We start from the raw sequence: 25921 nt of genomic DNA on the forward strand, positions 1-25921 counted from the left end.
TGATCTAAAGAAAGATATATTGGGATAGGAGGCAGTTCAGAGAAGGTTCATTTGGTTTATCCCAGGTATGGAGGAATTTTCTTATGAGGAAAGGGTGAGTAGGTTGGAGTACTCATTTGAGTTTAGAAGAATTGGGGCAACTTTGTTGAAACATAGAGGATTCTCGGGGAGTTAACAGGTAGATGCTGAGAGGTTGTTTCTCCTTGTGAAAGAGCCTAGGTCCAGAGGGCATAATCTCAGAGTAAGGGGTCACCCACTTAAGACACAGATGAGGAGAAATTTCTTCTCTCAGAGGGTAGTGAATCTGTGGAATACTTTACTGCAGAGAGCTAGAGAGGCTGGATCAGTAAGACTCTTCAAGGTTGAGATAGACAGATTTTTAATCAGTAAGGGAATTAAGGGTTATGGGGATAAGGCAGGAAAGTAGAGTTCATTGTTATTTCGGTTCAGTCATGATTTCATTGAATGCTGCAGTAGATTTGTTGGGCTGAATGGCCTACTTCTGCTCCCACATCTTCCAGTCTTGTTTAAGTGAAGTGAGACCTGAGGTCCAATTTCAGAACAGCCTGACTTCTTTGTTGAGGGTGTGTGGGCCCAGGCTAACTTATAACCCTTGAATTCTTGTGGCAAAGCTGTTAGAACATAGAACACTACAGCACAAACAGGCCCTTCGGCCCACAAGTAAAGTTCTGTAGATGAAAAATGATTCTAAATCCCATCTGAATTTTTAATGGACCAAATCCAATGTTCAAAAAAAAAAGTAGATTTTTTTTATGGGCTTAGTTTTGCCGAGAACTTTGAGTTAGTGGAATTATTTTACTCCTGACTTTAATAACTAAAAATGCTGTGGTTTTACGCTTTTTAGAGCGCTACTTCCTTGGCTCTCTGCTCTAAAAACTGGCACAATCTTCCAAGCAGACTGTTGACAGAATGGTGTGCATATATTATATGGCAATATGTGGAGGGCTTATTTTAGTTAGTTTCATTTTATCAGTATACAGAGAAAGTATTTGGAATGATTGAAAAACACTAACTTTAGTTGTGTGAAATCTTCCTCTGCTGATATTGCATTACTGCAGTTCAGGAACCTGACCAAAATAACTACTTGTATTTTTCTACAGAAAATGGCTAAACAGGGTTTTTCTTTGAAGCGGGAGGAAAAACAGGAGGAGTGAAAAGAATTATGGCACTTTCAGATAAAGCCAGAAATTTAGATTACATGGCAGAGGCTGCCTCGCACACTGATTAGCACTGATGCCTCACAGCGCCAGGGACCCAGGTTCAATTCCGGCCTCAGGTGACTGACTGTGGGGAGTTTGCATATTCTCCCCGCGTCAGTGTGAGTTTCCTCTGGGTGCTCTGATTGCGTCCCATAGTCCAAAGATGCGTGGGTTAGGTTGATCTGCCATGCTAAATTGCCCTTTACAATCAGGGGGATTAACAGGGTATATTGGAGTTACGGGGATAGGGGTCTGGGTGGGATATTTGTCGATGCAGGCCACACAGTCTCATTCTGCACTGTAGGGACGCCAGGATGCTAGGACACTTGGGAAGCGTCCCGAGTATGAAGTAAACATCTGCAAGGGATCCACCTCATTCTAGAGTGGTGTGACTTAAAATTTCACCCCAATGTCTTTTCTTCATCTGTCGATTTACGAATCTCCTTAAAGAATTCAACCCGTTTGATAAGACAGGCCCTTCTTTTGAAGAATCTCTCATCATCCTTTCTCTGCAGTGGTGAACAATGATCCCTTTTAATAACCTTCGTTAACCAGGTGTCATGCTAATGATCCTATAACTGAATCTGGGAGAAAAAGTAGTTCCATTGTTGTTACACAGCAAGTTGTGCATTTCATCATATGAACTACCAAACCTCTGGTTCGCAGTGAGGAAAGCCACAGAAGAAGTAGATGATGATTTTTAAATAGAAGGCTTCTTAGAATTATGGAATCATAAAATCATTTGGCCCATCAAGTCTGCACCGACAACAATCCCACGCAGACCCTATCCCTGTATTTACCCTGCTAATTCCCCTGACACTGAGAGGCAATTTAGCATGGCCAATCAACCTAACCCACACACCTTTGGACTGTGGGAGGTAACTAGAGCACCCAGAGGAAACCCACGCAGAAACAGGGAAGGCACGCAAACTCCACACAGACATTTGCCCGAGGCTGGAATTGAACCCAGGTCCCTAGCGCCGTAAGGTAGCAGTGCTGACCCACTGTGCCACCCTTGTTTATGTTAACAGCACATACAGATAATAAAATGGAAAGCTTAAAATATTTATCTTCAGTAAAATTTCATTTATCAAATATGACTTTTATAAGATTGAGGTGTATCTACAATATTAATATCTATTTAAGTTATTGAGCACATATTGGGCCAGATAGAATGCATGCTTAACAGAATCCAAGAAAAAAAATTGCAACTTTATCTCTACATTAATACAGCAATCATATCACTCACCACGCAATCACCTCGAACACAAATGTCATGGTAATCGTTGTAAGAACAAAGTGTTCCATCATGCACCATTCGCTTCATGTAGACAACTTCCCTGGTTTCTTTTGATTCACAGGTGAGGAAACACCTTTGTTCAGCTGTTGAGAGATATTCATTATATTACATACAAACACCCGCCATGTATAATTCATCACTTCCATCTAGAAAGACGAGCAGCAGATACATGGGAACACCATCACCTGCAAGTTTCCCTCCAAAAGCCACTCACCATCCTGACTTGAAAATATATTGCCATTTCTTCACAGTCGCTGGGTCAAAATCCTGGAATTCCCTCCCGAATGGCATTGTGGGTCAACCCACAGCACTTAAACTGCAGCGATTCAAGAAGGTAGATCAACACCACCTTCTCATGGGCAACTAGGGATGGGTAATAAATGATGGCCAGCCAGTGAAGCCCATGTCCCACAAATGGGGAGTAGAAAAAAAATAATTATATTGCATACCTACCTACCCAAATACCATGGCCTACTTGTGACTCCAGCCCCACAGCAACGTGGTTGACTCTTTAATGCCCTCAGGGATGGGCAATATAGGCTGGCTCAGCCAGCCATGCCCACATCCCATGAACGAATGAAAAGAAGGCACTAGAAAGTCATCAATAGCGGTCTGGACATCCATCAGCTCTGCGCAAATCCAGCTTATCCTGCAATATCCAATGTTGTAAGAAGTCTTATAACACCAGGTTAAAGTCCAACCGGTTTATTTGGTCGCAAACGCCACTAGCTTTCGGAGCGCTGCCTCCTTTTTGGCAGCACTCTGAAAGCTAGTGATGTTTGCTACCAAATAAACCTGTTGGAGTTTAACCTGGTGTTGTGAGGCTTCTTAATGTGTTTACTACAGTCCAATGCCGGCATCTCCACATCATATCCAATGTGGTCAGTGCTGAAGGGCATTGGTGAATGTGTTCAAGGTTGCAGCTGGGGATTTTCAGAATCCACCATGATAATCTAATTCAATTTTGTAGTACACACAGCGCATATTAAATACACTGGGTTTTGTACATAGGGCTGGCCAAGATTTTTCCTTTGTGTATCTGCTAACTGGTAGCATATCAGGAACATTGAGTAAAACTAAAATGCCATGGTCCAGAAAATGTGAAAGCTTTCTTACGGTCCTGATGCTCATACGGCAGCCATTGGTGCATGGTGTGGTTATATTCAAAGTTGCTGTTCCATTGCCTGCACTGCTGTTCTCTAAAGTCTTCAAAATGCTCTGGGCAGTCTTCTGTGTTACAAAGCTGATACTCGTAGCTCTGACCAGAACATTCTCGACCACCATTGGAAGGTCTGGAGAAGGAAAGCAAACAGTTCGATATACCGGGACACTTAAGGCTAATTTTACTGACCTGTAGCTGTGAAATATTATTGACTTAATCAAGCCATCAAAATAAATGACCACAGGATTGGTTATATAAATCACATCTTTACTTTGAAACGTGTCATCTAAATCTCACCGGTGCATGAAGTCATTCCCACACGGAAAATGAAATCTCAAATGTTCTCTCCAGAATCTCCAGTTGCAGAGTAATATGCAGTAGACAAGTCATTTGTATCAAAACGGTACTTACAATGGGTTATCGCACTGCCTTGTCCGGAAGCGTACACCAGTTCCACAGGTTCGAGAGCAGGATCCAAACTTGCTCCACACCCCCCAGTTTCCGTCATGTCTTAATATGTCAGGAGTTAGCCAGATACAGTGACCTTTAAAGCAGTGCTAGAAAGCAAAAGAAAATTACACACCTTAAGATATATTTATTAACTTACTCCATTCAAAGACATACATGCTTTCTCACAAGATGATAGCTTGGGGCAGATAGTGGGTGCTCCATATTGTTAAGTGCAAAGAGATCAGGCTTATACTCTGGACAATGGGCTCAGTACTGTAAGGCACCTGAGTAGTGCAAGGAGCACAAAACTTATGCACAAATTCTGTGCAATTAGGACTGTGAAAATGATTTGAATTAGGGAGTGCCACAAAAATTGTTTTGTCTCATTTTGAAATTGTGATTGGATATAAAAGTACAGTCATCATTTTTCTGCAAAGGAATTTTCCCTTAGTACTACTACTGACAGCAACCTCTGATGAGCAACGTCTAACCAGCGCTCAGCATGAAGCCTCTCACTGACTGCTATTTGGAAGAGGAAAAGAACCTCAAGCGGGGAAAGAAAGGCATGTGCCATCACATTATTACTGTTGCTTCTTCTTTAGATCCACTTGAGGATCTATTTCCATTTCCAGATACAGCTAGGAAATGAATTGCTAGCATTCATTTCTCGGAATGAATGGTCTGTCTGATGATAGCTACTCCTATTTTCATTCATTTGTTTTAACGGATGGAAAATCATGGGCTGTGATGTGCTCCGGTTAGCATGGCAGCCCACTGGGCACAACAGAATCACTCCTGATTTGTTATATTGAATAAGTGAAGCCGGATGGCATTCCAATGATTATATTGCATTGTCAATCCTGCAGCATGAGCTTCACCACAGTTGGAATGAACTCAGCACCCTGGATGAGAAAAGCAACAATATCCACTACTGGCAAAAAAAGGGAGAATACAGTGACAATAATAGAACGAAACTGGACAATACGGCATAAACTCCAAAGCACTTACTAGAAAATATGATAGCTTAAACAGTAGCGATTTTGAGACAGAAACTTCACCTCAGGATTTGGATAACAGTTACAAATTAGGTTTGCTACAGCGATTCACATTCACAGATCTCCTTGAGGATATTCCTGCCATGTAATTCCTTTCCTCTATTCAATGTCGTCCCATTGGATCGTGTTAGTGGTGAAGATAAAAGAAATCAGTTACTGACATCCCATTTCTGAGTAAAAATGTGTATTTCTGACGGCTTTGGGAACAGAGTAGTGAAATTACCCAGATACTCTGGGCAAGAGCCAAAAACAGATAGTGCTAATGAACTATTTGAACACTGGCTGAACATTGGCTACAGCTATTCATTGTTTATTTGTTACCTTGTCACATGTTATCTATATGTATTCATCAGGCTCATTTTGGCTTCAATGCCATCTTTTCATACTTTTATTATGCTGCATCAATGCAATGTTTCTCTGTCTGCTACTGTCAGGGAAAAGAAAACAGAATTATCTGTTTAAAAAAAGAGCCTAGATCTCGCATCATCTAACAGGTCGCATGACTTTACCTTTCCTAGAGCGCACATTGTCCCATCCAATGGAGGTCCTTTTTTTGTTTTGCAGAAGTATGGATTGTCAGGATGACTACACCACAGTTGCTTGCAGGGGTCAAATGTGCGAAACTGAAACCATAAAGATAAACAGATGTTTATGCATATTACTTTTCTTCTGAAATAAAGTCACATAATAAACAATAGTATGTAAAATATTGAAAGTCAATTTTGTGATGTAAAATGTAAAGCACGTTTAACCATGACTCATTATTTTTCTTTCAAAATCCTGTGCTACCGCACAGTGGCACAGCGGTTGGCACCGTACTCCCTGGTGGTCTAGTGATTAGGATTCGGCACTTTCACCGCTGTGGCCTGAATTCGATTCCTGGTCAGGGAAGGTGTTTTAGCATGGTCAGTGCAGGCTTGGAGGGCCGAAAGGCCTGTTCCTGTGCTATAATTTTCTTTGTCCTTTGCTGCCTCACAGCACCAGGGACCCGGGTTCAATTCCGGCTTTGGGTGACTGTCTGGGTGGAGTCTGCACATTCTTCCCGATTCTGCGTGGGTTTCCTCCAAGTGCTGCAGTTTCCTCCCCCAGTCCAAAAGATATGCTGATTGGTGCATTGGCCATGCTAAATTCTCCCTCCGTGTACCCAAACGGGCGCCAGAGTGTGACGACTAGGGGATTTTCACATTAACTTCATTGCAGTGTTAATGTAAGCCTACTTGTAACACTAATAAATAAACTTCAAAAAAACTTAAAACTTTACCGTCAGTTCTGAGTGAACTTTCAGCAAACATGGTGAAGGGTTCCCTCACCTTCACAAAGACTATATGTGACCTCCGTATTGACAGCAATGCCAGTCCATTTGCTCATTCAGCATTGTGAGTCCATTCATTAATGTGCTGCTCAAGGAAGACTTAAACATTTGCTCCAAATCACTACATCATAACAATCTAAACACGCTGCCATTTTTTGAAGCTGCATTCATTGAACTTATGAACTCAGCAACTTGCACAGTTGAGTTTAACTTTACTGACACCATATAAGCCTGAACAGATGGTGTTGCCATGGAATCCTTTTTATGCAAAGATGTTGTTAACATTTCTGTTGGTTTCCATAAGATGCACGTTTTTCCCAGAATGACACCTAGCCTCTTACTGTTGCATATTTCCAATATGTAGGCGATACATTTGCTATATTTGAATCTGCAGCTGCATGCAAAAATTTCTTTACACTCTTCATACTTTCCATCTCATGCTCAAATTCACCTTTGAAATGGAATAGTCTGATGAGTTCCCTTTCCTTGATCTTCAGGTTAAGAAATCCTCAAATGCATTCTCTGCTACTATCTACTGCAAGCCTACCTTCACTGGTCCGTTGGGATCACTACAGCTCCACATGCAACAGGATTGCCCTCACTGATAATCCTGTAAATAGGGCCCGAGACATTTGCTCACTGTGTATGTTTGATGCCAAAATAGAATGCACCAAAGCTATCCTACGGGATAATGGTTTACCCTGGTCAGATTATTGCTTGCCGTACATAACACATATTCACAAATCATGGATCAAGACCACCTGTAAAGTGCCTGGTCTGTCTCAAATTATCCTGGAAGGTTGAAGTATCTCAAAGGTTTGAGCACGCCGTGAAGTTAACTCTTTAACGTTACTACTATGCAATAGCAATGCAAGTGGTAGGATAGTATCGTCAAACCAAAAAAAATTCTGCCCACTACACAAATGAGTAATGTGGACATGAACTTCAGTGCCCGTGTGATGCCAGGTATACAGGCTACATATTCCAATGCCTGGAGGAACATATCAAACAGCATGTCCTTTTGGCTGTTCACAGTAGATAGACTTTCTGACCATACTCAACCAGTGCGTGTTTGTGAAACTCAGAACATAGGCTGCGATTCTCCCGTCTTCCGGAAGATTGTCGCATTAGCTGATTCATGGGGTTCACATGAGCTTTTGCACCCTGCTTGCATCTCCCAGTGTCGGATTTCCAGTGGTGTCTGCTCCAAGCCGGAAATCGGCGGGCAGGCGCAATGACCATTTAAATGGTCATTTGAATATAATTTTGAAATGATTAGCATGCCTGGAACTGAAGTCTCCGGGCCCGTTAGCATCCCCCTCCACCGAGGTGGTCCACTCCATCAGGTTTACAGTGGCTCCCCACTAGCAGGCTGACCGCACTGGAGTGGAGGGGGAGAAATCGGGTCCCACAGGGGGTCGGGTGGCAGGCAGTGCTAGACTACGCCCTGGGCACTGTCCAAGAGGGTAAGTGCCAACTTCCAGGGGGTACTAATAGGGACAGGGTCTCCAGGGATGATCTATGGAGGTTCCGTTGCCATTTCGCATAGGGATTAATGGGGGAAAACAGGGAGGCCAGCTATTGGGGCAGTCTGGGGTGGCGGGGTCAGTACTATGAGGGCGGTCAGGATTGTAGGCGGGGGAGAAAATCAATGGGGATGGGGGACTGGAGACTGTAGCGGGCCAGTGGGAGGCAGTTGGAGCTGGACCCAGGAATGGTCTGGGGACCAGCGAATGGGCCATGGGTGGGCAGAAAGCCAGTGATGCGAGGGTCGCGGGGCTGGCCAAAGATTGAACTAGCCAGCAATCAGGAGTCATCAGTGCGGGTCCATTGCGCATGCATGATCTCGGCACTGGCAGATCAGCACATGCACAGCGGCCTGCTCTGCGCACAGATTTCAGCCTTTCCAGCATGAATAGGCCCCACCCCCAGAAGTTTAATGATATTCACGCTGGTGGCCTCTGCATTGCACAGAATGTGGGAGATTTTTCTCCGAACTCCCACTGAAAAAAAAGCGTGAATTATTCCAGTCTTCACGCGAATTCAACACAATTCAGGCCATAATGTCTAATGTTAGTTGTGATTCAAAGATTTGACGGCATTTGCTGAACAAATGTGGCAAGAATTACACTACCAATCAATTTAACAATCATTTGGGCTCTCATTATGGTTCACTTACAATTTCTAGTGTATCTTATTGGAACAATGCCAAGGGAGCACTAAATTGCAATGAAGATATGTTGGACACTTACAGGTCTGAAAGATCCCTCGTCATTTGGAGCAAATTAATTTCACTCCTGAACACTGTCAAATTACACTGCAATGCGTGTGCATTTCAGACCAAATTATGATTGTGAATAGGCTAATTACAAACTTGTACTCCATAGGAAATTTGTTTTGAATGAAATGTAGCAGTTTTCTATCTAGCTGGATATTCATACACAGGGATTTGTCCTATCCAGGCAAAAGGAACATGTCCAGGCAATTGTCTGTTTTTTTAATTAAACAAAAGCATGGGGAACAATATTTCCCAGGTGCATTTTTCATGACAGTGTGATCAGAATTGAATTTGCAACCAATTAGCACATTTTTCCTGTGTAATAAAAATTTCTTTGAAATTCGGTATTCTTGCATCTGTCCAGATGAGTGCACGACCACAATCTTCAATAGCATCTCTCTTTTATTCAACAGTAACCTAAGGATATAAAATTTCTCATGTGCATTATTTACTAAAAATACAAAACTGGATACTATTGAGATAGCCATTGATGGAAGCAATTTCACTCCCTAAATATTGAAGTGTGCAGAGTTTTTGGATAGTTAACTTGTATTTGAATGATAATGTGGTTAATTTGTTGCAGTGGGATTGATCCACACTTCAAACATCGTGAAACGCAATGCCCCAGCTTTCTGCAAATGTCTAGCACTGAATGTCACTAATTATAGATTTTAGAAAGTTAAATATTGATATCTCTAATTTTAACATTTCATAAGACTGCTGGGTATAATCTTGCATTTCCTTCCAAATGGAGCTGCAGTAATATTCTCACATCAAAATTAAGCATGGTTTTGAAGAATTGGTTATAATAATGGCTCAAAATAGCCTCCCAATAATGTTCTGATCATTAAAGATATGCACAGAATTATTTATGTTTCTGTAAAGTATGCAGAAAATTACTGAAGGATATGAACGGCAAAAAAAATTGTGACTAATGACTATGCAGAAATCTGCTGATTTTGATTCGAGATTCATTTCCTATTGAGTACAAGTTTGTAATTTAGGGTAGGATTTTAAGAATGGCGAGCAATCGGCATTCGCCATTCTGAGATTTGGCGCCTAATGCACAACCGCCTACTCTCTCCGTCCCACCGCCATTTAAGGCTCAATTGAGTGCTGACTGGCAGTGGGCTGGATCTCCATCAGCCCTTAAAAGGAAGTCCCACCCGTGAGATATGTCAGCCAATCTGACTAGAAGTGCTACTGCAGTGTTCTGCCTGGAGGGAAGTCCCAGGGGTCCTGGGGATGGCCAGATGGGTTGGGAGCAGAAGTATTTACATGCATCAAAGGTGAGGTGGGGACATATAAGAGATGACTGGGTGTCCCGAATCTCCAATGTTCTGGGAGGAAAAGTGCCCCAACTTCGAGGGGGCCTTCATTTTCCTACACTACCTGCACCCACTCTTGCCAGCCATAGGGCAGTGCCAAAGGATGGGGCCTGATGGGGATGGGTCCTGCTGCCACATTGCCTAAAGATCGCGAGCAGAGGGAGGGAGACCAGTGGTTGAGGCTGGCCATTGGGTGGGGGGGGGGGGGGGGGGGACAGTGGCAGTTCAGCCCCACCCTAGTCTTTCACACAATTCATGCCAGTGCACCCTGCAGTGCACAGAGTGTGGGAGATTCATTTTAGAACTCCCACTGAAAAAAACCTACGGGATTTACTATAGTTTCCATTCAAATTCGCCACTTAGAATTTTTTTGGGATAATCACCCCACTTATGTTCCTCTCATTTTATATGAATTTGCACAGGGAATTCCAAACACTTTTGCAGATCTTAAGAGGAAAAATATAAATGTTTTGAAAGCTGCCTTGCACATATTGACAATTCCATGCATCCTCCAAATCAAGGAAAACATTAAAGAAACTGGATGAAATAGCTCCTATGCATCCTGGATACCATGACTATTTTACTGGTTTAAACACACTTATTGGAATAAATAAAACTTATACTAATAACAGGAACTGGCATCGTCTTCAGAATACTTTAATCTGCTTCTCCTGAATTGTGCTTTTGAATTATTTTGTTGTGTGTGTGTATACATATACTAACATGTCTAGAATTTCTCCTGGTCTCATTAGAGGAAAATTGGCATAAATCAAGGTTTATACGGAAAGTATAGTGAAAAAATAACGTCCAAAGAAATTCTATTCTATACATGCCCATTTCTGTGTATCTAATGCACGCTCTGCAGCTCTGAAACAGCTTTGATCACACTTACTGCTGTGCACATCATATACCCCACTCCAAAGTCAAAACGACATTGTTCATTCATAGAGTAGTTAATGCCGGGAAGTTGTGGTAACAATGGCCAATCATGTTCAAATGGATCATCGCGTAGACAGTCGTATGAACTGCAATGGAAAAATATTTTCAAACAAGTTATTTTCAAAGTTATCGCCTAGCCAAAAGATGTAAAAAATCCAAGCAACTTTTCAACCCTTGGCAATAAAGATACTATATCCGGCACTCTCCACTTTCTGCTCCTACCACACTGTTAACATGCCCACTTTCTGGAGTTGGGTCATTATAAGTGCAGTGCCAGCTCCCAGGAGGATCTCAACTAGCCAGCAAATGCAGTCAAGGGACATTCTAATGGTGCTGAGTGGAGGCAAGGGCTACAGGCCTTGGGAATCTGAGATCCACAGTGCTCCTGGAGCTCGATAGGGGTTTGAGGTTTAATGAGAAAGGTGTCCCATCAGATGGGCCATAGCCCTAGGGATTATTACTACCCTTCTGTTAATGGTCATTGAAATGGGCCAAAGCAATAGCTAACCATACTGCAAATAATTCAAGGTAAATTAGAGAAGGTAAGGCGTGCATTTTTCGCTATGGTATTTAAGGCATCCGGGATGTAGCAGGATGGGATTTCTAACTGCAACAATGTCGCGGCCTTGATCCATTTTCTATGCTTAGCTAATTGTAATCATGTCAGGCAGACTGCCAACAATAAAGCTGCCTGCTACTGCATGCTTACTATGAGAGGTGTGGATAATTAAATGAGATAGCATCAGAAGGTATACTCTGGCATTGGTTTGATTTTGATCGTGTCCGAAAGTGGATCGTCTGTGCCATGATACTCAAATTCTGGACCTACTGGAGGACACCTATATTTGACCGTGAGCAAAATTGATCAGCAAATATGGACAAATGATAGGATTGGCCAACAGTCTACGTATGGCTGTGACTATCTCACTTCTAAACTCTCATTCTTGTTTTCAATTTCCATCACATTCTTGCAGCTCTAGAAATCTGTAGCCTCCTCCACCTCACTTAAACATCTGAATCTCCGCACTCATCCAATTCTGGCCTTTTGTGCCTCCCCAGTTTTAATCTCTCCACCACTAGTGGCCAAACCTTCCGCAGTTCGTACTCCACGGTCTGGAATTTCATCCCTATATCTCTCTGTTTCTCCCTCACTTCCTCTCCTCACGTAAATTGTTCCCGATAACTTGCACTCCAGACCAGGTTTTGGACCACAGATCCTCTTATGTGGCTTTTGACTGCTCCTTGCAGTTCTTGGGTTAATATAGCACCCGCAAAGGGCTTAAGTAGGGCATTGTCCCACCAACCATGAAGGAACAGTATCTTAGTGCATGAGGAAGCTCACTGTTCTTGTATTATTCCTTTTCTCTCCATAATCTATTGTTTTGAGCAAGTTAAAAAGTCAAAACTGAAGGTCGAATGCTTGCACTTGTCTTTTTGTCAGGAAGTATCATTACTCTGAAGACAAAAATACAGCATCGGGAAGGACAACAACCTGCAAAGATCTCTCCATAATACTTCAGAACACAGAAGACACTGAATATTTGCTTCAAAAAGATGATATGAAAAGCTAGGCCATAGTAACTGATCTTTCATCATTTAACTGGATGAAATTCATATGTCTGTTACTTGGTTCACTTGGAGACCAGCAGCAATCAGCAATAATCGTTCACTCACTGCAAGTATCGGCTCAGTTCCTGTTGACTACAGCGAGACCAGTGGAAACGATGAAATGCAGCCTGAACCAATGGTGCCATGATACTTCCCATTTTGATTTCATCGCCACAATGATTACCTTGGCCATCATGCTCCATGCCTAACCTAATAGATGGAAAGAATGAAAATCAGATTGCTCAATACCACAAACAGGAAGTTGAATTTGTGTACCATGGCTTTTAGTAAACAAAGTGTTTAAGCATGTGTAAAAACCAAATGCTCGCTATTAAAAGAATAACTGCAAAGACCAAATTAAGGCATGACGGACAGTCCAAAGTTCTCATATTTAATACTTATATAGTCTATTTGGTTTTCCATCATAACTGCAGGGGTTGGACCATTATACTTCAGACATTGGCAACACCTCATCAAGAAAGCGATAAAAGGAGTTATTGACGGTGCTATCAACAGCAATAACCCCCTCACCAAGGCTGTTTGGTTTCACAAAGTGAGTGTTGATTCTATAGAAAGTGAGGCCGAGGAGTTAATAATGGAAAATAAGGACCCACCTACTGGATGAATTGAACCAGTATTTTGCAACCGTCTTCACAAATACAAGTAACACCACAGCAACAGCTGTAAATCATGGGAGGGAAAGGATGGAGAAACTTAAGAAAATTATAATCACCGGGGAAGTGGCTCTGAGCTGGGACTGCAGGCTGACAGGTCCCTGAGTCCTGATGGATTTCATCCTAGAGTCTTAAAAGAAGTGGTTAATGAGACAGTTTGTGTGTGGGCTTTAATTTTCCAAACCTCGTCAGATTTGGGGAAGGTTCCATGTGATTGGAAAATAGCAAATGTAACTCCTGAAGACATCAGGTGGAATTCTCTTACTTTGAGACCCAGCATCATGGCTGGAGCAAGAAAATGGAAAATGTTTCCTGCTGCTGAGGCTGGCGGGAAAACATATCAAACCTTCTGATCCCATCCTAATTATGCACCTGGGTGTTTCACTCCATATTCAGTGACAGGGTAGGCCCGGATGGTGTGTGGTCCACAATCATGTCCAGATGCCCTATTGGTAAGGCGCCCAACATCATTGACCCACTATTGAGGAAAGAAGAAGATGGATCTCCAGAAACATTCTGAGGCTGGAAGAAGGACTACCTTTACAATACTGAATCTGTTAAGTCCACCTGAAGATGCTCCCCCCACTCATTTGATGTGCTGTCCAGTGTTGCCAGTGGCCTTGACCCTGAACTCCGGAGGCAGCTCCCCAGGCATTGTTCAGGCGAGGGCTGACATCTGCATGTCACACTGTTCCGAACATTTTTTCCTGTTCAGCATCACAGAGAATGGCAGAATAGTGGTTTTAAAAAGACTACAACCGCCTTCTTCAGGGCAAGCAATGCCTGTAACCTATGAATAAATTTTAAAAAAAAAGCACCTCGGAGCAGCCTCACCTGAAAGTGATAGAGTGAGGTTAGCTAATAGAAATAATTACTGTCTGCTCCCTGTGTTTGGTGAAGGAGGGGCTGATTTGGGATTCTTGGCCTTTTGGCTAAGATCAAGTCCAGTATGGGTTGCAATGCCTTACATTGTCAGCTTGGATCTTAATTGTCTCTCTTGTGGAGTCCATGAATTGGATTGAATTTGAATTTTGTTCTTGGTACAAGCAAGGAGATTGATTGGGCTTCTCTGGCCCATTCTGCACATTGGCTTTTAACTTTAAGAGTGGAGTAAATTTTTTTGTAAAAATGTGGCAATAAACTTCCAGCCTTCAGAAAGACAGGGAATAGTTTTTGCTCATAATTTTCAGCATCTACAAATGCTGCCTGAAGGAGGGGCTGGCAAAAAAAACTGCAAAGAGCAAGTGAAGGCAATCCCAATGTCAAAACATGAAACAGTCTCTTGTGTGGGTAGTGGAGCACTGTAGTCCCAGCCTCCTGTTCGCTGGTTCACAAAGTGGATTTACTGGACACTCTCCCCTCAGGATAATACACCAAGTCTGGCAGAGTGTGGCAGCCAGGATGAATACTGTGCAAATTAGAATCTGCTGCAAACAGAATGAAATGCAGAAAATTATGCCATCTTGTATAAAACCTGGCATGATAAGACTGCATTATCTAACATGCAGGAGTGTTGCCCATCAAGCTGCCTCACGTATACAGTTTGCCCATATGTTAACACAACCTTTAACTCTGTCACTGCATCTCATACAAACCCAGGGCAGACATTTAAATTGCAATTTATACTGGAATCCCAATTCCCAAGGGCTGCGCACATCAAACCATTGATAGGGTTGGGAATGAGATGAAAACTAAGGGTCACAGTTTAAAAATAAGGAGGCTTCCATTTAAACCGGAGATGAGGAGAGATTTCGTTCTGTCAGAGGGACAGGAGACTTTGAAACGGTCTTCCACAGAGAGCAGTGAAATCAGGGTCCATGGATATTTTTAAGACAGAGGTAGGTCAATTCTTGATTAATAAAGAATTCAAAGGTTATCCGGGGTTTGCAAAATATGGAGTTGAGGCTATTGTCAGATCAGCCATGATCTTACTGAAAGGCAGAGCAGGATCGAAAGGCCAAATGGCCTACTCCTGCTCCTAATGCATAGGTTTGCATTAGATGATTGAGATTTGGGAAATGCAGGATATGTTGACATTAGATCCCAAGAATCTGTCGACACTGCTCCTGTTATACGAGATAAAATAGATGCCAAGGAAATCAACAGATGCATAGTAAGAACGCACACGCTTGATTTGTGCCTCGTAGATTGGAAAACGACCTTTGGGGGAATCAGGAGGTGAGTTACTCACCGTCAAATTCTGAGGCTCTTACTTGCTCTTGTAGCCACGGTATTTATATAGCTAGTCCAGATCAGTTTTTGGTCAATGATATGACCTAGGATGTTGTTAGTGGGGGACTGAAAATTGATAATGCTACTGAATGTCAAGGGGTAATGGTTAGATTCCCTCTTGTTGGAGATGGTCATTGCCAACAAGTGTTACTTGCCACTTGTCAGCCCAAGCCTGGATATTGTTGAGGTCTTGCTGCATTTGGACATGGGTTGCTTCAGTACCTGAGAAGTTACAAGTGGTGCTAAACATCGTGAAGCCATCAGCAAACATCCCCACTTCTGACCTTATATTGTATTCAGAGAATGCTGCAGAGAGTGCCGGCTTTCAAATGCGCGGTTTAGGGAAAACCCTCTCAGGAGAATGTGAAAGATCCCATGGCAAATTTCAGAGTTTTCCTGAACCATGGTCAATATTTATCCCTCACCTAAAATTACTAAAATATCTGGTCATTGCTGTTTTTGGGATCTTGCGATATGTAAGGTGGCTACTGCATTGCCTAAACGTCAAAAATACTTTGATTTATTCTGGGTTTGGTTTGAAATGCTAGTTGTTTTCTCTCACCACAGGTGCTGCCGGATTTGCTGAGCATTTTCTATTTTGTGATGGAAAGCACTTATCCAGCTGCACTGTCTTCCAGGGCATCCTGAGAGGCGCTACGTAAATGCTACTAATTTCATGGAAAGCAACTGTAATGCTGTTTAACGGGAGATGAAGTGGAAGTGCTGATCTATGTATGAGGTGCATGTTGGCTGATATTTAAGTGTTAGCCAGAGCGAACTACAAGGCTAACTGTCTTTGGCTGTATTGTGCTGGTAAGCTCTGCAAAGCTGCTGACCCACTGAAAACTGAAGCAATTGAACACAGGCACTGAAAGGTCAGCACGCCAAAGGATACTGCAAACATTGAAAAAAATACCAAGCTTCTGCCAATTTATGAATTTTATTTATTTAATTAAAGAGTATTTATTTATGTGTGTCACAAGTAGGTTTACATTAACACTTAAGTTACTACGAAAATCCCCTTGTCACCACACTCCGGTGCCTGTTCATGTACACTGAGGGAGAATTTAGCACCTAATCAGCACCCCTTTCAGACTACATGAGGAAACTGGAACACCCAGAAGAAGCCTACACAGACACAAGATGAAGGTGCAAACTCTACACAGACAGTGACTGAAGCTGGGAATTGAACTGGGGTCCCTAGCGCTGTGGGGCAGCAGTACTAACCACTGTGCTGGCCCTGAATTTGCATGCCAGTAGAGCTTTCCTGCTTCACATTTGAAATGGAACTGTCGGAAAGAAGAAACCTACACTAAGAGTGATCTGAGTTTTTGGATATTTTTTCTTTATGAAATTTTCCCGGGATGTGGGTGTCACCAGCTAGGCCAACATTTATTGCCCATGCCTAATGGCCTTTGAGAGGGTGGTGGTGAGCCACCCACCTTTACTTTTGCAGTCCATGTGGTATAACTGCACCCACAGTGCTGATAAGAAGAGAGTTCCAGGATTCAGACCCAGCAACACTGAAGGAACGGCATTATAGTTACAAGTCAGGATGATGTGTAGCTTTGAAAGGAACTTCCAGATGATAATTTTCACTGGCTCTTGTCCGTTACGGGTTACCAATAAGTGCAAGCAAGCCTCTGATTCAGACATGCTCCCACAATGTATTGTATTGCATTGGACCCTATAGGGGGGCATTGAGTTATTGACCCTCACTCTAGCAGTGATTAATAATTACAATAGGCACTGTAAATTGCTACAAAACATAGCACTGAATTTTCCTTCAATTTCAAATATATGGGGTGAGATTTTCTGGCCCTGCCCGCCATGGGAATTGTAATGGCTGGGGCAGAAAATTCAGCGGATCATTTAAAGGTCGATTGACCTCGGGCGGGAATGTCCAATGTTGGGGTGCACACCCATAGTCTTCCACCAGTGTATGACATATTGGGGTGATTGCTGTGATCTCAAACTGCTGAGATATTCAGCAACAGAGATTTTTTTATCTTGAACCGCACTGACTGTCCCGTCATGGGATGAGTCCCATCGGCAGCATAAGTGAGTTGGTCATGCATCCCTGTTAGGCAAATTAAACCATCCCTAGCGCCTTCAATGGAATCAAAGCTGGGGCATTCAGCTAAGTCAAAGACCCATCAGCAGTACAGCAGTGCACTAAAACTTCACATCTACTTTAGCAATGTTACCTGTCTCCCACCCTCACAATTGCTGCTGAAAACTTCAACTACACTTTAATCATCTCTGCATTCAATTTCCTCAACTATTCAAGACCAGTCTTTCATGGTCCTTGCATCACTGTCCCTCATGTCTTTGAAATGTACTGCCCAAATCCAACTTGCTAATCACCCTGTGCCTGCTCACCTAGACTGCTCCCTCTTCATTATGCACTAAATTTCAAAACCTTAGTGTTATTTCCCAATTTAATTCTGCCTCACTTACTTTCTCCAGTTATTTGTCTCTGGCCATCTGACTGCCCCCCCAGTGCTGCACTAAACTATTGCTATGTTATGAAAGCCAACTTATCTATTTACTGAGAGGGGGTGGGAGGGTGGGTCAGGAATTCCAACATCTGACAGACCTCAAGTTTCCATTCAAATGGGCTGCCCATGTGCAATTCAGCCAAGGACAGGACCATGTCGAAAGGGAAATGATGCGAAAACTTGGCTCATGTGACTAGGAGCAGAGCACCATTTCAAACAAGTATCCCAGGCAAGGGATGTAGATGGTGGAGGACGAGGGCGGGAGGGCGCAGGTGTCAGGGAGCACAAGCGGTGGGGGTGCAGGCGGCGAGGGGCAGGGAGCTGCAGGCGGCGAGGCGACAGATCCCAGTTATATTAATGGAGAAAGAAAGAAGCAGAGACACAGCTCTAAACAGACAAAGGGCTGCAGTTAGCAGATTGTCAGTGATCAGGGCTCAGGAGAAGTCCTGGCTGTCCTAAGAAGGCAACAGAAGATTGGTGACTCTATGCTGAGAGCTATTGGAGCAAGGTATTTTTTTGCAGTGGTAATATTGTACTTATAGTGGCCCAAGTACTGAAGTTGTGCTTGGAGGTTGACACTTTAGTGTGGACTTGGGAATCTGGTTGGCCAGAATCCAGGGAGATGAGATTGAAACCCTATGAGATGGGCTGTCATTGAGGCTGTCCTTAATGGGGCAACTTTTGGAGAGAATTTCAAGCTCACAGCGCCTGGAACTTAGGTTTGATTCTGGCCTTGGGTGACTGTGTGTGTGGAGTCTGTACATTCTCCTAGTGTCTGCGTGGGTTTCATCAGGGTATTCCGGTTTCCTCTCACACTTCAAAGACATGCAGGTTATGTGGATTGGCCACGCTAAATTGCCGCTTAGTATCCAAAGGAGTGTAGGTGAGGGGGTTTAGTGGGGTAAATGTGTGGGGTTAAGGGAATGGGGTGAGGGTTGGGCCTGGGTAAGTTAGAACATAGAACACTACAGCACAAACAGGCCCTTTGGCCCACAAGTTGCGCTGATCACATCTATACCTACCAAGCCATAGAACTATCTGTAACTTCCAATCCCATTAGATCCCATATACTCATCCAGAAGTCTTTTAAAAGACCCCAGTGAGTTCGCCTCTACCACCACTGACGGCAGCCGATCCCACTTACTCACCACCCTCAGTGAAAAACTTTCCCCTAACATCTCATCTGTACTTGCTTCCCAGCATCTTAAAACTGTGTCCTCTCGTAGTGACCATTTCAGCCCTGGGAAATAGCCTCCGAGAATCCACTATTCCTCTCAACATTTTATAAACCTCTATCAGGTCACCTCTCAACCTTTGTCTCTCCAGGGAGGAGAGACCTAGCTCCCTCAACCTATCTTCATAAGGCATGTCTCCCAATCCAGGCAACATCCTTGTAAATCTCCTCTGCACCCTCTCAATAGCCTCCACATCCTTCCTGTAGTGAGGCGACCAGAATTGTGCACAGTACTCCAAGTGGGGTCTGACAAGGGTCTTATAAAGTTGAAGCATTACCTCCTGACTCCTAAACTCAATCCCTCGATTAATGAAGGCCAGTACACCATACGCCTTCTTGACCACATCCTCCACCTGTGAGGCCGATTTGAGCATCCTATGGACCCGGACCCCAAGATCCTTCTGCTCCTCAACACTGCTAAGACTCCTACCCTTGATGTTGAACTCCTTCATCCCATTGGTCCTGCCAAAATGGACCACTACACATTTATCCGCATTGAAGTCCACCTGCCACTTCTCTGTCCAGTCTTGCATCCTATCTATGTCACACTGCAACTTCTAACATCCTTCAAGATTATCCATAACACCACCAACCTTCGTATTGTCAGCGAAGTTACTAACCCATCCCTCCACTTCCTCATCCAAGTCATTTATGAAAATGACAAACAGCAAGGGTCCTAGAACAGATCCCTGGGGCACTCCACTGGTGACCGACCTCCAAGCAGAAAAAGACCCATCCACAACCACTCTCTGCCTTCTGCAGGCAAGCCAGTTCTGGATCCACAAGGCCAAAGCCCCTTGGATACCATGCCCTCTCACCTTCTCAAGAAGTCTTGCATGGGGGACCTTATCAAATGCCTTGCTGAAGTCCATGTAAACCACATCCACCGCTCTTCCTTTGTCAATGTGTTCAGTCACATTTTCAAAGAACTCAACTAGGCTCGTAAGGTATGACCTGCCCTTGACAAAGCCGTGTTGACTATTTCTGATCACTCTAAACTTCTCTAAATGCTCATAAATCTTGTCCCTCAGAATCCTCTCCATCAACTTACCAACCACTGAGGTCAGACTCACCGGTCGGTAATTTCCCGGGCTATCCCTGTTCCCTTTCTTGAAAATAGGAACCACATCCGTAATCCTCCAATCCTCCGGAACCTCTCCCGTCTCCATTGACGATGCAAAGATCATCGCCAGGGGCTCTGCAATCACTTCCCTCACCTCCCACAGTAACCTGGGGTACATCCCAACCCGTCCCGGCGACTTATCTATCTTGATAGAATTTAAAAGTTCTATCAAGATAGATAGATAGATGCACTGTTGGAGAGTTGGTGTAGATTTGCTAGACTGAATGGCCTCCATCTGCACTATCAGATTTTTCTGATTCTATGATGGATCTTCAAAGTTGAAGATTGGAATCCCTTATGACAGAGGCAAGAGTTTCAACCAGATTGGTTGATTCACACTGTTTACTACTGCCTGGATATGTTTTTGAGAAATTCATTGAGTCAGTCTTGAGTGCATTTAGTATGCAGTGTGGTGTGTTTGACCACAGTTTGCCTGATAATCACATGTACCTCATATTAACCCTGAATGTTAGAGCATAAGATAGTCATTGTGTATTGTCATATCTTTCTGACTTTGTATAGTAAAGTTAATTTTTGTTTGTTCAAAACTCATGGAATCATGTGGCTTTCCTCCATTAGCAAGCGTCTTGAATCTCAAACTTTGTTTACTATAAATTAGACATTATTGGTACCTAACTGGGTCTTACCAGAAACTTGGGAGCCTGGTAAAGGTTCATAACAAGTGTGTAACTCGGTCCCACTCTAAAGGAACTATGTTCAAAACCCCTCTGCCTGTCTGAGACCCATCCATCCACCTTTAAAAATTGTCAAAGAACCTACCCCTTATTAACCAATCTTTCATTCATCCTTCCCAACTCTTTCATCATAACTCTGAATCTATTCCCTTGTATTTTTCCCTTGGCAACCTCTTTCTGCAGTAAAGTTGCTCATCTAATATTTAACATAATATTACTCCTGACAGTATCTTGGTGTTTTGGTGTTTTTCTTGATTGTTTTGGAACTATAAGATTTAACACTTACACATGCCCAGTTTCATGAGCAACTACAAACGCGGATGAAAAGCCATCTTCATGGTTCAGAGTGCAACTCCGGATGGGATGGCACATACCTGTAACTGGGGCATAACCTGTAGAAGACAGAAAATTATTGGAGAAGAATGCACTGAAAAAATACATAATCAAGTATTGAGAAACATCAATTGTTCTTAATTCAACACTGATAAATGGGACTTTTTACACAATGGGACTTTTTACACAATTTTATGCATAGAAATGTGGGCTTTCTCGTTGCCACTGTTTCTGCAATTTATATATCCATACTGTCGAAGACCAGTCATATTTTATATTACTTTAATCTGTAAGATAATCTGTCTTGCCTAAAAGGGTGTTTGTCATAGCAAAACAAAACTTACAGAGCGTGTCTGTAAGTCTTTAGGTGTCCAGATGACCAACAACCTGTCTTGTCCTGGAACCCCTCCCCCATTCTGACACTATAGTTAAGAAAGCCCACCAACGCCTCTACTTTCTCAGATGATTAAGGAAATTTGGCATGTCAGCTACGACTCTCACCAACTTTTACAGGTGCACCATAGAAAACATCCTTTCTGGCTGTATCACAGCTTGGCATGGCTCCTGCTCTACTCAAGGCCGCAAGGAATTACAAAAGGTCATGAATGTAGCCCAATCCATTACGCAAACCAGCTTCCCACCCATTGACTCTGTTTACACTTCCTGCTACCGCGGCAAAGCAGCCAGCATAATTAAGGACCTCACGTACCTCGGACATTCTCTCTTCCACCTTCTTCCGTCAGGAAAAAGATACAAAAGTCAGAGGTCACCTAACAACCAACTCAAGAACAGCTTCTTCCCTGCTGCTGTCAGACTTTTGAATGGACTTATCTTGCATTAAGTTGACCTTTCTCTACACTCTAGCTATGACTGTAATACTACATTCTGCACTCTCCGGTTTCCTTCTCTATGAACGGTACGCTTTTGTTTGCATAGCGTGGAAGAAACAATACTTTTCACTGTACGTTAATACATGTGACAATAATAAATCAAATTAAATCAAATAAATACATATCCTGTTGACAAACTGGCTGATGATGTGCGCATGTGCTGGACAATTTTTGCAGCATTGATGCTTGTAAGAAAACAATCTTGCACATTGCAATTAGCATGTGAGAAAGTATCAAATATTAAAATCTAGCATCTTAATTTTGGTTTTAGAAAGTTGTACTAAGTGAAAGCTGCACAGCATTCCACTTATGAAGCCCAGTTATATCACTTATGTTCACGGTCATGCAATTTCTAGTTACATAAGCAGCCTCATGATTTATTGTGGTTATCGTTGTAACTATCTGACAGTGGCATAATATACAAAGTTACTAAATGAAAGTACAGAGCAGTCTTGACACTCGATAATGACGTGCCAATTTGACTGGGGTAAAATGTAAAATATAGTTCATGGTTTACAAACACACTTTTGCAGATTGCAGTCACGACCAGCAATAACAGCATGGACATCAAAAGAAGCACATGTCCCTTTGCATATTTAACACCTGTTTTACAAATTAGTTTGCCCCGGTTGCAGGAAGGAAAATCAGATCCATGTGCAGCCTATTTGGTGGACAACATCGAAAAGGACAAGTTAAGAAATACTCATCTGAATTCAAATCAAGAGATGTAGGACTGCATTATTATAATCATTGACTGCCAACCACTGCTCTCCTGGTCACTACCTTGCCCTCCTCCCCTCCACCCCTAATTGCTCCTTTGACGCCCTTTCTGCAAATTGCTTTCCTCGCTCCATCACTCACATTTCTTTCCGAATCACCCTCTCCTGTTCGAATTATGCTGTGTTGTTGATGCTAGCCTAAAATTCAAACAGCGTTCTTTGCCCAGCCTTGCAGTTGTAGCTCATCAGTAAAGGAAGTCTGAGGCCCAATATCAAATAGGTCCAGTCAGGCCAGCATACCCCCACACCGTCCTGTACTTTTAAAACATTGTACTAGAAATTAGCATGTCATGTCCTGGATTATTTATCAATAAATGCACTTAAGCACAATATAAAACGGCTCACCCAATCTGAATGGAATACAGTACCTTGCATGCCAGATGGCCCAAAGTCTTGCCTGGTTAGAAAGATGGCATGGTCATGGTATTCGGCATGGCTGGTATCAGACTTTTGCTGGGAATAAGCCCACTGGCACACATTCTTCAGACTTTGTGCAGGATTCCCAATTTCAATTAGGTTAACAGACTAAGAAAAAAATTTCCTTTAAAGTTAGGTGCAATTTCAAACTGGCGACAATGCAAGAATTAGAACATTCTTCAATACAGAGACGATTGAATATGTGGCATCAGTTCTCACAATTGTCTGAACTTATAGTTAGCAATTTGTCTTGTACTTCCACTGAATATTTTTGATCCGAGTTTAGAGACATTTAATATATTTATTATTTCCCATGGCGACTTCTGGCTGTCTTTCATCGTGCAATCAAGAATCTGCTCGTCTCCCACTTTCCATACTCTATCTGGCTCTGATTAGCACTCCAGCCTGCCTGTCTCCTTCTTATTCTCAGTATGGCTTCAGACATTTTGGCACCTAGAAAGCACTGTGGGATGCTAGCATCAGAATATTTCATGTGTTTGGCTGAAATTCTTTTCTCCTGTATTTCCATGGAAGATTTAAAGCATTTAAAATAAGTGGGGCAAATCTTTGCCTTCACTGAACAGGCAATAATCTGGATGACCAGATAGCCTGCCCACTGTAGAATTGATCAATTGTTCAGTCCATTGAAATGGAGGTCCTGGTTTGGAACCTTACTTGCTGCCAATGGGAATCAGAGTCTTGGCATGTACTGTGCTTGACTCTAATTGGAAAATCACACACAAGTTTCTCATTTGCAATTCTTAGTAAAGTTCCCAATTGCAGGCTGAAGTTGAAAGATTAAATTCTTAATTCAGGTTTTAAGAAGTGCTTTGAACACATAATAACCTTGGAGTTGGAAGGAGCCCTGCTTTTGTTGAGAGTACTCACAGCAATACAAATGTTTTTACGCTGAGGCCACCCAGAGTGCTGTGGTGAGATGGGGTTGGGCTTTTTTTGATGGCAGGGTAGAAGGAAGCCAGGACCTAGCCCCTGAATAAAGAGTTGGGCTGTGAGAAAATAGTTTTCATTTAGTCTGGCGAGAGGGATATCAGCAGCTTCTACAGGCTAAATTTCAATGTTCAGGCCCACAGAGGAGGCTGGCAGAATGCCAGTAACCTGCTCATTCATGGAATGGGTTTTTCCTTGACTGAGCCATAGCATTAGGATGCGGTTTCTGGGTTTCCTGACCATATGTGGCAGGTGGGCATGGTCATGGTCATCTCATGACTATTAAAGCCATAGAAGGGACCATGGTGAGGGACAAAATGGAACTACTGTACAGCTGGCACATGAGGGACAGCACTTGAGTAACAGAGTCTCAATGACGAAGGAATGCCACCTTCTCCACATGGACCCCGTTCTCTGAGGGATAATCCCGGAATCTTGCTGCGACTATCAAGGTCTTCAGAGAAATGTTGCTCCGAGCAGGCAGGACAAAGGAGCCTGCCTGAGAGACACAGATAGAGGGGGATGACGAGGTGAACATCAAGAGTGAGGTCTCTCGCTCAGAGATGGATTCGCACAAGAGGTTCAGCAACTTCACCAATGGGATAGGAATGGTGAGTGGCATTCCACATGCAATTGCAAACACACACATCCTGATGTCCCCAGTCTTCTCCTGCACAGCTCTCCTCAGGCAAACACACCTTGCAGCTCCAGTCATTCCTCTCTCTCAAGGCACTTCATCACTAACGCCCACCCTTATATCATTGTCATCTCACCCCCGTCCTTCCGAATGGCTCTGCTCCAATGTCAGTCTATTCTCTTAAAACAACAATCTAGCACTTCTACCTCTTCTTTCTCTCCTTGCATAAAGATCACAAGACACCAGAGAGTGAGCCTGAAAATTTGGTAGCCCTCCAGTCACAGCCACCCTAATTGCTGCAGAGAATGACATACTGGAAATCAGCAGAGTTTCAGCATGCATGGCCATTGTCATCAAAGGGAGTTTCTCAGCCACCAGGTGGGAGGATTGAATAGCACACAGCCTCATAATAACCACATGGACGCATGTTGGCCTGGTGCCAACAGTCACTGAAATGTGATGATCTGCAAAACGTTAACTTTGAACCCTTTCACTTTGTCAGCACTAATTCATGTCCTTCATCTCCTGTTGATACTTAAAGCATCACTCCAGAGTTGGAGTCGAAGGAGGAAAGGGATTCCTCAGAGCAAGCACTGACACACAACTCAGGAGTACCTTCCACCAGCTCAGATACACACAGACTGTGGTGGGGCCCTGAAGACAGGGAGTTGGGTTGCCACATGGTGAAGCATGTCTCACATGTCTGCAAGGGCGGATGATGCAGACAGGGCAACAGTGGAGTTCACCTCACAAATGCCTGCACTCCAAGCCCCGCCCAACTGGACACAGATGCCAAGCCTCATGGA

The 25921-nt window shown here is 43.2% G+C and overlaps 1 protein-coding gene across 1 annotated transcript in view; it reads right to left on the reverse strand.

The window, feature by feature from the left end:
- The window catches only part of LOC145351837 (A disintegrin and metalloproteinase with thrombospondin motifs 2-like), a 209759-nt gene that overhangs the window by 24946 nt on the left and 158892 nt on the right, over window positions 1-25921 (reverse strand). Inside the window, exons 6-13 of the mRNA XM_080201523.1 lie at window positions 23482-23638; window positions 21398-21503; window positions 12719-12862; window positions 10998-11130; window positions 5697-5810; window positions 4094-4239; window positions 3637-3812; window positions 2470-2603 (exon numbers count right to left, since the gene is read on the reverse strand). Coding sequence (XP_080057649.1) covers window positions 2470-2603; window positions 3637-3812; window positions 4094-4239; window positions 5697-5810; window positions 10998-11130; window positions 12719-12862; window positions 21398-21503; window positions 23482-23638 — 1110 coding nt within the window. The remainder of the gene's footprint in view (window positions 1-2469; window positions 2604-3636; window positions 3813-4093; window positions 4240-5696; window positions 5811-10997; window positions 11131-12718; window positions 12863-21397; window positions 21504-23481; window positions 23639-25921) is intronic.

The sequence above is a fragment of the Carcharhinus amblyrhynchos genome, chromosome 13 (assembly GCF_965287045.1).
Source record: "Carcharhinus amblyrhynchos chromosome 13, sCarAmb.v2.hapA, whole genome shotgun sequence".
Taxonomy (NCBI): domain Eukaryota; kingdom Metazoa; phylum Chordata; class Chondrichthyes; order Carcharhiniformes; family Carcharhinidae; genus Carcharhinus; species Carcharhinus amblyrhynchos.